The sequence below is a fragment of the Crinia signifera genome, chromosome 1, assembly GCF_055691185.1.
Source record: "Crinia signifera chromosome 1, ASM5569118v1, whole genome shotgun sequence".
NCBI classification, from domain to species: domain Eukaryota; kingdom Metazoa; phylum Chordata; class Amphibia; order Anura; family Myobatrachidae; genus Crinia; species Crinia signifera.
Genome location: NC_139217.1, coordinates 131,177,677 through 131,195,586, shown reverse-complemented (window position 1 = coordinate 131,195,586; position 17,910 = coordinate 131,177,677). Strand labels below are relative to the sequence as shown.

The 17,910-nt window shown below is 39.3% G+C and overlaps 1 protein-coding gene across 3 annotated transcripts in view; it reads right to left on the bottom strand.

The window, feature by feature from the left end:
• The window catches only part of SLC7A11 (solute carrier family 7 member 11), a 248,006-nt gene that overhangs the window by 123,349 nt on the left and 106,747 nt on the right, over positions 1-17,910 (bottom strand). For all 3 annotated transcript variants that reach the window (XM_083173680.1, XM_083173663.1, XM_083173671.1), the window contains 2 exons: positions 16,714-16,813; positions 7,584-7,628 (listed from right to left, as the gene is read on the bottom strand). In XM_083173680.1, the coding sequence (XP_083029806.1) occupies positions 7,584-7,628; positions 16,714-16,813 (145 nt within the window). The remainder of the gene's footprint in view (positions 1-7,583; positions 7,629-16,713; positions 16,814-17,910) is intronic.

Genomic DNA, 17,910 nt, shown 5'->3' with positions numbered 1-17,910 from the left:
CTGCACCTGTGTCCACCTGTCTCTGCGTGCCTCAGTACCTGCACCCGCAACCACCTTCACCACTGCCTACAGTGCTTCCGGCACCTGCTCTCCAGTGGTCCAACTCCGTGCTTCCGGCACCTGCTCTCCAGTGGTCCAACTCCGTGCTTCCGGCACCTGCACTCTAGTGGCCCTACTCTGTGCTTTCCAGCTCCTGTGCTCCCGTGCCTCTACTACGTGCCTCCAAGTAACTTATCAGTTCCCAGCTTTCAAAAGACTTTTACAGACTTTCAAATGTCCCCTGTACCAGTTCATTATATGCAATAAACATTACCCATTTGTATCTACTTGCCTCCGTCCTGTTTCCATTGGGTTGTCAGCTAGCCACCAAGGTCACCCCCGGGTCCCAAATCCCCAGTCGTGACAGTGTTGAACTTTTGTCTATGTTGACCATATGAAGTCGACCTTTTGACTGTTGACCTAGAATCTGTCCACCTATCTACCAACACCTGGTAATACTCCAGTACAAACATAAAAGCAGAATAGCTTCTAATGTAAACACATGATTTTTTTACCTTGTGCAGCTTCATTTACCACAATCCATTACTCAATAACTTTCTACTATTGAGTATACCATTGCTCATTAGTATTTCTGTGGTTCTAGGTTAATTAAAGGACTGTTATTTAAATATATTACTTTCATTGATCTTTATTTTTTGCTTTGCTTGTAGCATGTAATGCATGCAATATAATATTTTTCTACAGTACATTTCCTCTATCCAGCAGCCTCTGCTAGGGAACCTCACAGTATGCAATTCAATGGAAAATTGATTTGGGACTGCTATCTTCTGTTTTATGATAGCTGTTGTTAATAATGTGTGTAGAAGTTCATACCTCTTGGCGATGTCTGCATTTCATAATTTATACATACTATAGCATTGTTATTTTTATTAATGAACATATAAACCCTGCCGTAGGGGACCTCCGAAGAACATTTTTCAATAGATGATTGCCTATGAGTTACATCTTAGACATATGCTCTATTTCTTTTGCTACTGAAATTCTTAATACTAGTATGTCATTTAAATGGACAGTTGGATATCATTACATAGTATATGGCTGCTATTCCAGGAATGAAAGCAAATGGTGTATTAATGCGTAGTGGGAGGAAAGAGGAGCAATTTGCAGTACTGTGGCAAACCTTCTCCTTAGCACAGGCGGATGCATTCCCAAGCTCCTGTTTACAGTACTTATGAGATGCATAAGATCTATATGCAATTGATAAATTTACCTTTGATATAGCGAAAATGATTTTTGAAGATTGAGGAATGTATTTCTGGTGTCAGATGATAGCCACATGAAACCTTATAGTATTTTACATTTTACAACAAAATGGATAAAATGATGTGCAAGCTGTTTCTTTGAAAATATTAAATAAATCTACTTTAAATATGATTTTTGAGATAGAGAATATATATATATATATACCAATCCAATAGAAGAGGCACACAGAACAAGTTCTTAGCTTGAAAACGGAATAAACCCAGAAACGTCGCTAACAGCACCCAGTGTCTGTTATCCTTGATTGCAAGTCCGAGTGTGTGCTGCCCGTTCTTTCCCCTGTTCATACCCACTGAGCGCAGCACCCTGGCTAATATATATATATATATATATATATATATATATATATATATATATATATATATATATATATATATATATATATATATATATATATATATATATATATATATATTAAACCAAATAAAACGGATGTCACTCCAAATTTTTTTAACTGTGTATGGAATTGTGAATGACGACCCTGGGTACCATATAGGTAAACATCGTCAACCAAGGCGCTTGAAGCAAACATTTTTCCGGCTAAGAAAGAGGCTTGGTGCAAAAGTAAACACTGTGATGTTGACCTTGGGAATAGCTAGGTCGAATTCTGGTGTCAGCAAACATGGGGAGATCTGGGTCTGAAGATATATTGGGCCAAAGTTCAGTGGCTTTTTTTCCTAGTAGTGACACTATTGATGTTATATTAGTTCACCCACGTTATTGGTTTTGAGATGTCCTTGTTTTCAGGGGAATTTTTCAGTAAACCTTCCCTGTTTTTAGAAAGAGCTTTACAGTATCGTTCATTAAATTCAACTCTTTAGGAAGATATGCCCTATTAATAAATGTATCATAGTGAGCAATTGTCGATCCATCTCATGTAATTCACTATTAACTCTACATACTCTCAAAAACTGAGCATATGGGAGGCCCAAGACTGTAGACAAGGGATATAAATTGTAATAACACAAAAGGGAGTTTCTGCCAGTGGGTTGTTTAGCGAAGAGAGAAGTCTGGATCTTCTGAGGCAGTCACCTAACACACCTGACTTAGTATTAAAAGGGCAGCTGTCACAAATTCAGATGAATGAGCTTATATAGGCCCCCTGTATTTGTATTTACTAGAGTGTGTGGTCAGAGGCCACTGCACCGCAACCCGGGATTTGTGGGTGCTAGGTGACTGCCTCATCTTTAAAAGTCATAAGGCTTTTAGTTGGCATAGTTGGCAGGTGAGCTTTAAACTAAGAAAAAACACATGTTCATTTTAGCTATGATGTGTCAGTAGTTGCCAGGTACCTGAGAGACCAATTGTTAGTGTAGGACTTACAATGAAACGGGGTCCCTTGGCGATGGGCTGCAAGCTTAAATGCATTCATCAATTCATGAACTAAAACCCCATTTTATTTAATTGATTATTTGTATGTTAAGGTGAGTTAGTTTATTATGGTGAGTGCTGGGTCATCTGCATTTGTATTTACTAGAGTGTGTGGTCACAGGCCACTGTACCCCAGAAGTACCAACACACTCACCATTCCTACAAATGGGGTGCAAACAGCACCCACACTTCCGAGGTTGGGGTGCAGTGGCCTGTGACCACACACTAGTAAATACAGCACTCACTGCAACAAACTAACTCACCTTAACATTAAAATAATCAATTAAATAAATGGGGTTTTAATTCACAAAGTGATCAATGAATGTAAGCTTGCAGCCCATCACCAAGGAACCCTATTTTACTGCAGTGAAATGGGGTCCCTTGGCGTTAGGCTACAAGCTTAAATACATTGATCAATTCATGAACTAAAACCCCACTATATATATATTTATATATACACATATATATATATATATCTATATATATATATATATATATATATATATATATATATATATATATATATATATATATATATATAAAAACAAGAATGGAAGGAAGCGCTATATATATATATAAGAACAAAGAAAAAAGACTGGCACTCCGGAGTCTTCAATAAACGTGCTGTATTGAGTGGCAACAACAGCGCTTTTGTTGCCACTCAATACAGCACGTTTATTGAAGACCCCGGAGTGCCAGTCTTTTTTCTTTGTTCTTACCTACTCCACATAGACGGGCACCAGGGCAGCTGAACAACAGCGGTGAGTGCCGGGCCGCTTCCAAAATATATATATATATATATATATCCAACCAAAAACAGCATGCACTCAGACGAATTTCAGCACTATGATATGGTTGAAATGAAGACACAACCCATGGGTTATGATGCCAACGTCAAGACATATAAGAATCAATGTACATACACTTACATTTATAGAAGAGTGCGGAGAACCCACAGTGTCACCCCATCACAAGCACGCTGCCGGCGAGCCAGATGACGTCACAGGAGCGCCAATGCTCCGACGAGACCGAGCCGCCCGGGGGGGGGGGGGTGTTATGTTATATACATACAACATAACTGCGGTAAATGGGAAATATATGACAATACATTATGGACATGGCGTATTGATGATGCATGAGGGTGATAAACTGGAACACAATATAAATACAATAGCGCTGCACCGATACTAGAAAATAGAGGATGGCTATTACAGCGTAATCAGCCAATTAAATGGGGCTGATTGAAGGCATCCAAACCACAAGAGACGGGGTCATGAATCAAAACGAGCATATGAGGATGATAAACTTTTCTAGATTGGCACCAATCTAGAAACTGTCCATCTTTTCACTGCCAACCTAATGAGCCAAGCCAAGGTCAGAAGAATCAAAAATGATAAGGGGTAAATCTAAGTGGTAGAATTGAGACCACATTTTAATATTTTATACAATAATTCTCAGAAGACATAAACATTCACGGATGGTGTAATGGTTAGCATTACTGCCTCACAGCACTGAGGTCATGGTTTCAATACCCACCATGGCCCTAACTGTAAGTATTAGGGAGTTTGTATATTCATGCATGGGTTTACTCCGCGTACTCCGGTTTCCTCCCACAATCCAAAAATATACTGGTAGGTCAACTGGCTTCCAACAAAAATTAACCCTAGAATGTCTGTGTGTGCGTGTACATGTGGTAGGGAATTTAGATTGTAAGCTCCACTGGGGCAGGGACTGATGTGAATGTTCAACTATACTCTGTAAAGCGCTGCGGAATATGTGTGCGCTATATAAGAAACTGTTAACAAATAAATACATTTATTTGGAATCAATGTCCATAATATATCACTAATGACTGGGGCAGTACACCAATAAAAAAGTGTAGTTTCTCCCTGCATGAAAACACCTTCTTTCAATGTTTAACATTTATTATACACATTGACCCCAATTGCTGATTGGTTACTGTATTAATATTTGAGTTAAATGGATTTGTAATGATTGTATTTTGAATTCAGTGCCACCCAAGTAACTACTCCATATAGACATATAAATAAGCCTGTGTCTCATTTTATACACTGCGTAATTATTGTCTTCATAATAATAAAAACAAATATATTTTGATGTTGGATTCAGCAATGCCCTTGAAGAATTTATAGCTGGTTCTTCAACTATGGCATGAGATTTCCGAAGAGCTTGTGAAATTATTTTATTTGTCTTTTTCAGCAAAAGCATCCGTATAGCTAAAAGAGTACTGCAATGACTTTGATTGTCCACAAAATGAGTTGTGTAAATTTTGATACAGGTTGAGTATCCCGCATCCGAATATCTGTTATTAGAATTATTCTAAAAACCATACATTCCAGAAAGTGAACAAAAACATGTTTTTTTGCTAAAAATTTACTGGAGACATCTGTAACACCACTACTGAGGGAATGATATGTAACTGGCACTATATATGTGCAAGACAATGATTGCTTGGCATTTAAATTCAGTGCCTGAGATTGTACGCAAACTTTTTTCATGTTTTGAAACCTTCTTTTATGCACAAATAAAATATATTTGTGTTTATTTCAAGTGTTTGATGTATATGTAAAACATAAATACAAGATACCTCAAGATACATCATTGAAATATTAAAATATTCCGAAATACGGAAAAATCAGTTATCCAAAATTATCTTGGTCCCAAGCATTTTGGATAAGGGATACTCAACCTGTAATAACTAATTTATACAGGAAAAAAAATTAATATTCAGCATTGGATTTTAAAAAATTCATTTGTTCAATTAACATTACAGAAATTGTTCATTTCCTATTCTGCATATCAATCTAGTATTTAAATTTCAACATATTATTTTATTTGTGATGGGAGTTTTTTTTACTGCAACTGTGTTTTTGTCTCTTTTGTCAGCAACAAAGATATTATGTGAAAAACAATTGCATTGTATGATTTATACAAAATAATGATAAGTCTTCACGAAAAAAAAGTGTACAGTCAATGCACTTGACAATAATGCAGGCAGATTGTTCACAGTGGTGGCAGCAGCTGGGGGAAACAGAGTAAAAGCATCTGCTTGTTTAAACAATTAATTTAAAACGTACAATAGCAACAGAGTCAAACTCTTGCAAACAATCCAGTGATTAGTGAACCATCACCATCTTACAGCGAGATTAGGAAAACAGATTTTTCATGAGTTGGTAAGCAAAGGAAAGGCGTCAACCTTCATTTCCATGTGCAACAAAAAAAATTATATGCATGATCGAGATATTTATCAAGGCTCATTATGACTATTTGTTCTTGTTCCTATCATACTATGCAGGTGCATGTAGTAACAGAGCTCCATGACTTCCGATGCTGTTGTCAACATAAATAGCTTATGTGCAAAGTTAGCCAACTATTTTGTGTGCTCCGGTTTAAAAAACTGCTTATCTTAAAAGCATCATATCATCAAATGTGTACCATGAATGCCCACAGAAAAAGAGTAATCCAAAATCATAACTTTAGGTAGTGTTAAAAGTCCATTGTTTTTCAGATTGAAGTGACTGAAGTACTGTATAGGGTAACGTAAGCCTCCTCAAGTATATAGAACATTGTTATAAATGGCTTTCAATTTCAATAAGCGATCTTGAAGCATCCAGGCAACTGGTGAAGGGAATAGCTAACATGTTATGAAGTGGGAAAAGGAATCATTAGTTAAGAGCCTGACTACTTTTCTTTCCACCTGAAAGTGGTGCATTTCTCAGTAAGACCAGCTAAAATGCAATGCAGTGGTTCAAGAATGAGAAATATGCAGACATATAGAAATCTCTTCTGGATGGAATTAAATGCTAATTTCTGGCTACAGTATGTTCATCACATGAAAAAAAAAAAGATTTCATTATGGCTGACACCTGATGTTTGTACAAAGCAACAATTAAGGGGAACATGCACATATTTCGAGATGGTCAACTCAGAACCTGCAAGCTTAAGCCCAGTTGGTTAATAAAGTGGCTATGCAGCCACTTCATAGTGAGTTCCATGTTTCATCAGGACTCAAATCCATTAATCAAACTTTTACTCATTGATATTGGGTTCGTACAATGGCATTCGATAAGGATCATGATAGATGTGATCCCGATAGACAGAACAGTAAGATCGAATACCTTTGGTTAATATGAGAGATTATGGTTGGGCAATGGGGGAGGGTTAGGTTTAGGTTGATGAGGGGGGGGGGGGTTAGTGGTTTGCTGCTGGTTAGCGTAAAAATGTGGTAGTTATCGGTTCGGGTTACATTGCAGGAGGAGTGGTATAGGAATAGGGTTTAAATACTTACTGGGATACATGGGGACTGTCAGGATGTTGCTATCAGCATCCTGACCAAAGCGATACTACCAGGATTTGAAACCCAACCCCTTTCTTATCAGGTGTAGAAAAGGTACAGTATTTATTGTGTACATAGTAGTATTAATCCAAGCAATAAATCTAAGTAATCGGCTCCTGTCATGCTACCGACTGAGAAATACCAGCGAAGGAGCTGATCGGCTGGTCATATTTCTCTCTTTATCATCCTCTATTTTATCTTTTGTTAAGGCTTCATACATCTGTCCAAGTTTTGGAGATATTGTAGAGCTTTTTGGCAAGCCACATGACAAAGTAATAGGAGCAAAGGACCTGTGATTTTTATTAATAACCAAATAATGTGACCCAAACCATGACTGCACCATACAGTCCTGTGGCATATGAAATGCTGCAGAGAGGACAAGAAAGATTAAGATTTAATAATTGTCTCTGTACAGTGTTTTGAAGGTCACAAATGCAATTGTCAGTACTATGTTGTCTCCTACCTTCTCACTAGAATGTATAATAAATATAGTTACACCTCAAACATTTATATATTTAAAAAGTTTTTCACTTACTTTTCAGGATTTTCTACTTCTTCAGTAACAAAATTGAGGTAAAACCTTTAAAAAAAATAGCGTTGATTTTTTTAATATACAGTATCGCAACAGAAATTTCCAATTAATACATGTTTATGTCATTAAGCAATACAACCCAATCAAACAGAATGAAATCTGAAATATCGACTAAATTACAGTATGTCTGGATTATTTTACACTGATTTTTAAAAAAGTAGCTACTATCTAGTCAAATTGGTTTACATTACCAATTGAACTATTTTGCATTATTTTGCCATATACAATTACAATCTGATCATCTTCAAATTACATTAAATGGGTTTGATTAATTAATTCTAGGTTAAACAATGACCTATTAGCATGTCCATAAACATTTTACTTGAAACAAGGCCTTTATTCAGATCTGATCGCAGTACAAATTTGTTTGGAAAATCGGCAAAACCATGTGCACTGCAGGTGGGGCAGATGTAACGTGCAGAGAGAGTTAGATTTGTGTGAGTTATTTTGTTTCTGTGCAGGGTAAATACTGGCTGCATTAATTTTACACTGCAATTTAGATTTCAGTTTCAACACACCCCACCCAAATTTAACTCTCTCTGCACATGTTACATCTGCCCCACCTGCAGTGCAAATGGTTTTGTCTATTTTCCAAGCAAATGTGTACTGCAATAAGATCAGAATAAGGGCCCAAGAGTGCAGAAACCTACTTAATTGGGAAACAGAGTAAACCAGAGATTCCAAAACAAGGTCCTCGAGGCAGCCTCACCGTCTAGGTTTAAAGGATGTTCATGCCTCAGCTCAGATGAGAACATCAATATGACTATGTACTAATTAATTCTCCTACCCTCAATCATGGATATCCTTACAACCTGGATTACTGGGATGCCTTGAGGATCGAGTTTGGGAACCTCTGGTGAAAACAGTGCAATCAGAGCAACTGACCCACACAGCTCAAGTGCAAGGTGATCTGTAACCAAACTAGGGTGCAACAGTAAGCAGCTCTCCTATTCTATAAATCCACAAGATGGTAACACGTGACCATAAAAAGAGATGTGAAATAATGGTTCGTCATCAAAAGGGAGCCCTTATTATGCATCCACAGATTTTATTATGGATTAAGACATTGTGAAGAGATGTTTGAGAGGCACTATGAAAATGTATTTTGCAAGTTGTCTGATAAATGCTACGAGGTACGAGAAGAAATGAAACACTACATACAAGCGGATTTAGAAAAATTGACATTTGGTAGGCATCTGCCTGTCAGATACTATTGCAATACACTATTTCTTATTCTTGCTTGGCTATACTCTGTTCAAGCTTTTACTGTATGTTTGATATTAATTGATTTTATGCCCTATGTGATATTTGGTTCTTTATTTGCTTTTATTTCATATTTGTTCTCTATTTGTCATGTTTCCATTTAATTTTCCTCTTGGCCTCTGTGATACTGTATCAGTGGTATAGATGGTTATGCATTACATTATCAGCTAAAGCTACTGTTCTTTACTTTACACAAGACTCATATTCATTTGAAACATTGATGACTTAGTCTAAAACAAATGCCAGCATTATCTCATTTAAGAAATGCCTGAAGAAATTAGAAGGTCAGGAGAGTTCTTAAGCCTTCTATGTGAATACTTTTAAAAATGGCCAACTGGAAATTGGACATTGTTATATAACTTGTATAATTTAGATTTCTCCCTTAAAGCTAATGGAAGTGCGTTCATGTCAAAATTATCTTCGAAAATGTCGTGGGTTGTATAAGCTTTGAGGGAAATTAATATTATGTAAATGAGTATTATAAATTTAGAAGCCAGTTTAAATTTCAGTCCATTTTTGTTGGCACCACTTTGCTGACTGAAAACTGTTATAGCATAGCATAGTTTAGCAATTCATTAGAATTTTGTTTCACCCTTAAGGGGTCAACAAATGGGGGAGCGATATGAGATATGAGATCGCTCAGCACACAGCGCTGTACAGCGATGTCTCAGCACTGTGTGCTGAGCGATCTGTCAGGTCCTGACTGGCGATTAACTTTATTTACCCAGCATGCTGGAAATTAATCGCCAGATGATAGTGACACACAAGGCCGTGCATCTCTGACGCTATGGTTCCTACACATTGAGCAATGTTAATGCATATTCTAAGCAATCTAGTCAAATGAAGTCAGATTGCTTAGAAAATGCCTTGATATCACCAGTGTGGAGGCACAATTAGTATTATGTTTTAACTTCAGTATCTGTTATAGGGCTTGCATATGGGGTGATTTCAGGGCATTTTCTAAGCGATCTGATTAGATCACTTAAAAAAACACACTTAGAGTACATCGCTTCGTGTGTGGGGCCATAGTGATGCCCAGCCCCATGTGTCTCTATTTCGCCCGGTGATTAATATCCAGCATCTCACCGGAGAACACTGGCCATGATGGATCGCTCAGCACACAACATCGCTTTGCAGCGCTGTGTGTTGAGCGATCCTGCTGAGTGATCTGAGCGATCTACTGTACATTGCCCAGGATCACTCCGCAAAATCTCCCTGTGTGTAGGCTCCTTTAGTGTGTAGAACACTTCTGAATTAGTCAGTTCTTATTTATTTATTGTGTATGGATAAAGATTTGGACTAGACTGAATAGGAAATTCATGACACATAATAAGTAAATAATGAATTAAAATGAAATAATAGTTTTTGCCTTACCATATATCTTTTTATGTATGGAAGTAAAAACAATTACTGGTAGATACATAAAAAGTTTAGTACATACTGTACATACATAAAAGTTTAGTACAAACATACATATGATGTTTAGTATATTATAGCTTACAATTATATAATAATAAGTGCCCAACAAATAGTAGGGGTGGGGGGGGGTGTGGTATGACAAGTTCAGAGAAATGCACAGGAAACAAGAGTGGCGGATATTGTACGTACACATATCGTTCAGTGACGTCACTCAGTGGTGTAGATAGTGTAAGGCAGCCCCCGCTGCTGCTTGGGGGAGCGGGGGCTGCGTGGGTGCCGGGTGCCGGCACAGTGGCGTAACAGGAGGAGGAGTGGATGAGCCAGCACTGGCAGAGTCTACAGGGATCGCTAGACCCGGGATGCTTGCTGACCCGACCAGCAGGAGCAGCATAAATCCAGACTGGCACATCAGTCATGCACCTCTTTCTCTCCCAAGTGCAGCATGTACCTTCTCCCTCCCGAGTGGAGCGTGTGAGACCGGACACTGGAGAAGAGTGCTGATGTGCTCCCCCCCTGCGGCTGCCCTGCTCAGCCACAAAGCAGGCAAGTTCTCTCCGCACACCCCCGCCTGCCCTTCCCAGACCCAGCAGCTGTTTTAGTCCTCCCATTCCACACTGAGGCACCCGGCCGCTGTGCCCTGCAGTCAGGCACCGGCCAGGTAGTAGCAACTAGTTCCCACCATCAGGCACCCGGAAGATGATGGGAAGTAGCCCCCTGCTTAGGCACCCAGCAGCAGGCCTCCTCCTCCCCAGCTCTCCTACCTTCGAGGCATGATCCCCCTCGCCCCGCTCAGGCACCCGGCATCTGCAATGCTCAGGCACACAAAAGGCAAGTTACCTGCGCTGTGCTTCGCACCCACCCTCCCTTCTGGCACCCTGACCCGGCGACTATGTCCCCCCCTTCCCATACCTGCTCAAGCACACTCCCCATACCCACTTAGTCACCCAGATGCAATATTAATCTCCCCACCCCGACTAGTCAGCCTGGTGCTGTGCCTCCCCCCCCCTCATCAAGCATTCAGCAGCTGGTGCATTGCTAGTGCTGTGCCCCCCCCCCCCCTTCAGACACGCAGACCCTGCAGCTGTCCTCATCACCCCTCCCCCGCCAGTCTGACACCCTGCTGATTTTACATTATGCAATTGTTTAAATGTCCATAATCAGAACCAGACTTCTTTAATTGTAAATATTAAATTACAATCAGTGCTCGAAGTGGGAGTAACCATGCAGTAGCTCCTGATTGACTGCTGGTCTGCAGACAGATTTGAAATGACGGCGGCCATAGGTGGACTGTATACAGAGGGCCTCACAGCCAGAGCTTCCTCCTAACCGCCGCTGATGCCATACAGAGCCACTACTGTTGCCGCTGACCAGAGCCGCTGACGCCCAGAAACAACTTCGCACAGCAGCTGCCACCGGCCAGAGCCGCCTAATCTTATTTCTCTCTCTGCTGTTACACTCTCTATTCCTGCTGTCCCTATGTCCCTGCTTTCACTATCTGTGGCATAATGTGATTTTCGGCTCATACTATGCGGCATAATGCAAAGTTTGTTTTGTTCCATGGGAATTTTGGCTCACTCCATGTGGCATAATGTGATTTTTGGCTCATTCTGTGTGGCATGTGTAAGGGACACTAATACTAGAATTTTTTTCTTCCATACTGGGGGGGGGAATCTCAAACTAGTCTCTCTTGGTGTGTGGCATAATGTGTAATGAGCATTACGATGTTGGGTATAATGTGTAAGGGGCATTATGGTATGTGGCATATTGTTGAATGAGCATTACAGTGTGTTGCGAGGCCACGCCCTTGCAGTGAGGCCACACACTCTTTTTGAAATGGGCGCCATTGAGGTACGTGTAAATTATTTATTTTACAATCAAAATGGGGGCAGGGGGCGCCAGAAACGTTGACAGGGTGAAGCTAAATTTCCAGTTACACCAGTGACGTCACTGGCACCAGCTAAACATGCAGGTAATTTGGCTATGTAACCAATTTGATCTGCATGTTCAGTAGACATCAATCATTGTTAACGATGCATGGGAGTGCGCATCGTTAAGGTACACACTAGAAGCTATAGAGAACAATATCACTCAGAAAGCCCTTGCTGAATGATATCTTTCACTGTATCCTTTAGTGTGTATGGGGCTTAAGTGTATTCTATGGGGTGTATTCGATTTAGCAGTGAGCTGCGGCACAGAGGGTTTGTACAGCAAGGATGGCTTATTTTTTGTGGGGATGGTTTATTATTGATGTCCAACCCCCTAGCCGTATTCAATGTTTTGCCGGAATCCTCGCCATCAGAGGATGGCAAGGATCCACTTAAACGGCAAGGTTCGCCGCAAACGCAGCGAGTTCGCTGCATTTTGTTGTGAGCGCCGCCAGTTGAGGGCCACACTCGCCATTTCCTCCTCGCTGAAAGGAGCCAGCAAGATGGAAAAGGCGAGTGAAGGGGAGGCAGTTAAATACTCTAACGGCAAGCTATCGGCGCTGCTTGCCGTCATAGCTTACCGTCAGAGTATTGAATACATCCCTATGAATTAATAGATGCTCCCTGGAGTAGATTTTAATTTAGTAAGCATAAAAGGTGAACAGAACAGGGCTACCTATAGGGGACATGCTTACAATTATAAGATACAATTCAACTTTTTTTATGTAGTTTAAAAATGAAACCACCACTGTCACAAATTAACACTAGAGCCAAAACATATAACAAATACAATTTTAATATCTCAATAAATCAATGTTGCTAATTAGACATCACAATAATATTTCTTCTGCACATAATATTTTCTATAAAGGACGATTATTGTGATACTGTACCTCAATGGCGACATTGATATACAGTGATATACTATATACATTTATACAGTATATACAGTGATCTACTGTATAAATATATATTGTAGATGTACTGTTTGTTATAGCTCTAGGGTGATATAATTTTGCGAGTCTCATGATCATACTACATAATTAATGCAGTTAAGAAATTATCCCCTGATATTTTGCTAACTGTATAATTAATATATTATACTGTACATATAAAAAATGGACAAATTCTTATTCAAGTAACATATTTTGCATTATTTTAAATAATAACGAATAAAGGACTACAGTGTTTGAGCACAGCAACACAGCAACACACAGTTGCTTGGTCCAATGGGATGTTACACCAGATAGTATATTTTGTAATGATGACCACACAATTAGATTTATTTCGTTTCTGGGCACTGCTGTTTCTCTGCTGTAGACAATTAAATGGCAGTACGTAGCACCTGTACAAATCTCCAAACTAACTGTTGTTGAAGGGAAGTTCTATTCTTAAATCCATCTTTGCCCACACTGTACATGACATCATTGTCTATGTACTATTCTAGTCTACCAGCTATAGACTTGTGTGACTCTTTGAGAAAATCAAATTCCCTCCAGCCCTTCCTCTTTCTAAGCCGTTACATGATAATTGCATAAAGTGATGTAGTAGAAGAATTTAAAATGAGCTATTTAGTGCCACATTTTAATGTGAATTTTTTTTTTTTTATCTTTTTCTCATTATTTTTATAACATGTGTTAACCTTGTGTTGCCTGTGGATGCAGCATCAAAGTCATCACATATTGAAAACAAATTTGTTACATTTTGCTATGTTATTAGGAAACGGTGTGTTAAGCATCTGACAGATTACATTATACGAGTGTAGACAGCTTGATAGCGGGTTCCAACCGTCAGTTCACTTGATTTAAAGAGTATGCAGCAAGAATAAAGAGAAGACTCTCAGAAGATTTGTATCATAAGTACCTTTGGAGAAATTTCAACAATAATTAATATTTAAATGCACTGTGTGTCCAGATTTACTAGATATATAGTTGAATCCTGTGTGTATAGCAGGTTATATTTTACAGCAATAATATAATGTTTTTTCTTCTTTATTTTCTGTTCTTTCATTTATCATAGTTTTTGATATGTGATGACTATTTGTACAGTAGAATATGTGTAATGATTGATGTTATTGCACATAAAGGACTGTAGGAATGTCAATTATTTTTGCTTTATTTTATTAGAAGATTTTACCCCATTTAATAGCTGAAGGATAAGTTAGACCTCACAAAATAGTAAAATATCTGGTGCTGGAAACTCTTATTTGTAGTATTATAATACCTATTGATATTTTTATTTGAATTGCAGTTTTGAATACGTTTCCATCTATGCATTTGCTGTTAAGCCTACTGTCTGAAACTATACCACAAATTAAAAAAAAATATAAAACATATTTGAATTACAGGAGAAACACATATCTTGATGTGCTAAAATTTGCCAGAATTTTAAGGAGCATACACACGGTGTGATTTAAACCCCATTTCTAAGCTATCTGACTGGATCGTTTAGAAATTCATCACGGAATGCTCAGTGTATATAAACCCGGGTAACGGCGATGCATGGTCCCGCACCTTGCTCTTTCCTGCAGAAATAGACAGTGCTTGCACGGCCTATTTTTCTAGATTGCGGGGTTTTGCCTATAAACAATAGGCAAAATACTGCTCAGCACAGATCGCTCAGAACACATTGTTAGGGCATCGCTACTCTGCCACAATATGTGCTCAGCAATATGTGCTTAGCACGTTGCTCATCACAGAGGCCCGACTTAATGGTCTATTCCTAATTTCTTACTTTCTACAAAAAATAGGACCTATTTTAAAGGTCATTTAACGGTCAGACAGGGGCTATCACACATATCTCTGCTTACATTTTCAGTCCCTATCTATATGGAGATCAAATTCATCATGCTTATAAAAATGTTAAAAATTTTTTATCTTGACAGTGGGAAGCTTAATCTTCTACAGATGGCATTTGCTCTAGGAGTCTTGCTCGTTCAGGTTAGAAGGTGGTTCCAAGGTTGGGAAGTGAGATCCAAACAGTTTGGCTCCATCCTCTGGACGCCAGGCTCTTTGAGGTCTATTCATGAAGCAGTGAAAAGAGTAGAGAAGTGAGCCAATGGCAACCAATTAGCTGCTACTGTATGCATAAATGTTACCCCAAATCTGACCCACTTCTCAACTCTCAATTCTCAATGAACAGAACCCTTTGTGAACATGCGCAAACTTAAGTTCAAACAACAGCGCTACTACTGTAAGTCATACTTTGCAATGATATTTTTAGTGCTACAGATGTAGCGGGGATATAGATTGCAGGTGCAGCTGATCTTCATACTGCAGCAATGTTGAATGTTTTAATATTAATATTTTCTGTAACTAATCAGCTGCTGTCTGGCCCATAATAACGAATAAGACCCTAAAACTCATAAAATTGTTGAAGCTCTTTCATATACAAAATTCTTGTAATACCTTTAGCCCATATGTGTGTTTGGCAGACTCTGGTAATAAAGCCTCATATACTTTAATGCAAACTAATAAGGATCATTGCTTTTGCATGGTTCAGCACACATGAATGGCCTTGGCTTTACACAAGTCCAGGTAAGTTGGACAACACATATCCCGTAAATGTGTATTTTTGAGATCAGAGCTTTAAACAATATTGTAGAGGGCAGGAGATAATCAGTTTTATGTGATGCACCTTTTTTTTTACTTTAAAAAATATTTGTTTAGTTTTTGTTTGATATTTGAATCAGCCACATATCTTTACACATAAAACCACTGCAGGGGAAATTATTGGAAAGGGCTGCATGCCGGGACAGAATGGCCATAGACCCCACCAGGAATATTGCCGGAAGGCCAATGCACCTGTGAGGCCACCTGTTTTTAAAAACGCTGCAAATACTCATCTAAGGCGGGTGCCCATATATATCCATTGTGAAATCTGTTACAGGGACAAGAGTGGGTATAAGGATCACAGCTTACCGAGCATTTGAGATGCAGCTCGGCCGAATACACCCCCCACTGCAGCCAATTCTCCAGGCTTCACAAATAAAAGTCAGTGGGAACGGTCTTTTATTTGCGAGAGCTGGGAAGAAGACAGGATGGGCGGCTGATGTCCTGTCACGTCAGCTGTCCACCCCCAGCACACATTGTCCCACACAGGTATCCATGGGATCGCCCAGTATTTTCATGGGGAAACATAAAACACTGGTAGTTCCAATCAGCGATCCCCATCCTGCCACAGTCTGCCCCCGCCCCACCACAATCCTTTTGAATGGCTCGGCAACTATGCAAGTCGCTGGAGCCATTTGCAAAGGGGAGCTGCGCTCGCACATAATAGTCCATGCACATGCCCAGTCCCACAAACATCGGGATGGGGCCGAACTTGAAGTCTTGTGAGTAAACCAGAATGACCCCTTAGTGAGATGTTATGTAATATATTACAGGAGCTCTAACTAGTGAGAGGATATGGAAGGTAAAACGGTCACTTTTCACATTAAAACATACAGTATCTGCATATCTACTTACCAGCCAGCATATGCATACATTCCAGAATAAAAGGCAAGGGGTAACCCCATAACACTGACGTCTTTCCCAACAAATGCATCTTTGAAGTTCTGTGTCTCCCCTGAAACAGAAAAGTTTTGTTGAAAAAAATGGTATATGGCACAGTCTTAAAGATATAACAGCTAAATATGATAATGGGGCAGCTGTATCCAACCTTCATGAGGATGTTCCTGGACACTTTTTGGTACTGCGCCTGTGTGAAAATCCCTACAATGCCTATGGCATGTGTTACACACAAAAAGTGTACACACAGCGATTATGGCTCAATAATTGCCCAATGCTCACCCCTGTCCCTGTGTTTCCCAATGATATAGTATGTCAATATAAGTTTACTGTACCTGTACCTGGAATATTGCTCAGCGATCATATTGCTCCATGTGTATGGAGCTTTAGATTTGCTGAAGGCTACTAAGGGAGACATTTATTACACATTCTAAAGAGTGGGAAATGAGTCCATAGTATAAATTTCTACTACAGCAAGCATTTATGAAGTATATTCTATAAAATGATAGTTAGAAGCTGATTGGTTGTTATAGGTAGCATCTACACCTGTCTACAATTTACAACAGTGTTTCACAACCTTGGTCCTCAAAGCACACCAATGGTCCAGGCTTTAAGGATAGGGATACCTGGGCACTGGTTACTTATGTAGTGCTTCATTTGTTTTAATTTAACCATCTGTGCTCATGCATGAATAGCCACAAAACCTTCACTGTTAGTGTGCCTTGAGGACAGAGGTTGGGAAATATTACTTTTGAGGGCTTGATGCATTTCCCGTAAACTGACAGGTAGGAGCCGATAAGTTGGTAGTTTATCTCTTGCCAAGGCTTAGTACATCTTCCCGTTGTGAGAAAAATAAGTATAGTGGCAGGTACGCTCATTATAAAGAAGGGCTCAGCCTGTAAGAAATTCCATGCAAAGAAGAGGGGTAAACAGATGGAGGATTAACTATGGAGTGCTATAGGATGGGGAGGAGAGAAGAGTGGAGAATAAGGAGGGATGGTAGACCCTGATGGAAAGTTGGGTTTGGAATGTATGTTGAAGCTGCCAACATTGGGAATTAAATCAGATTTGGCAATTTTCAGCCTAATTATAAACCACATTTGATAAATTTGCCAAACACATTTGGAACCTGACCAGTGGCGGATTAAAGCAGGG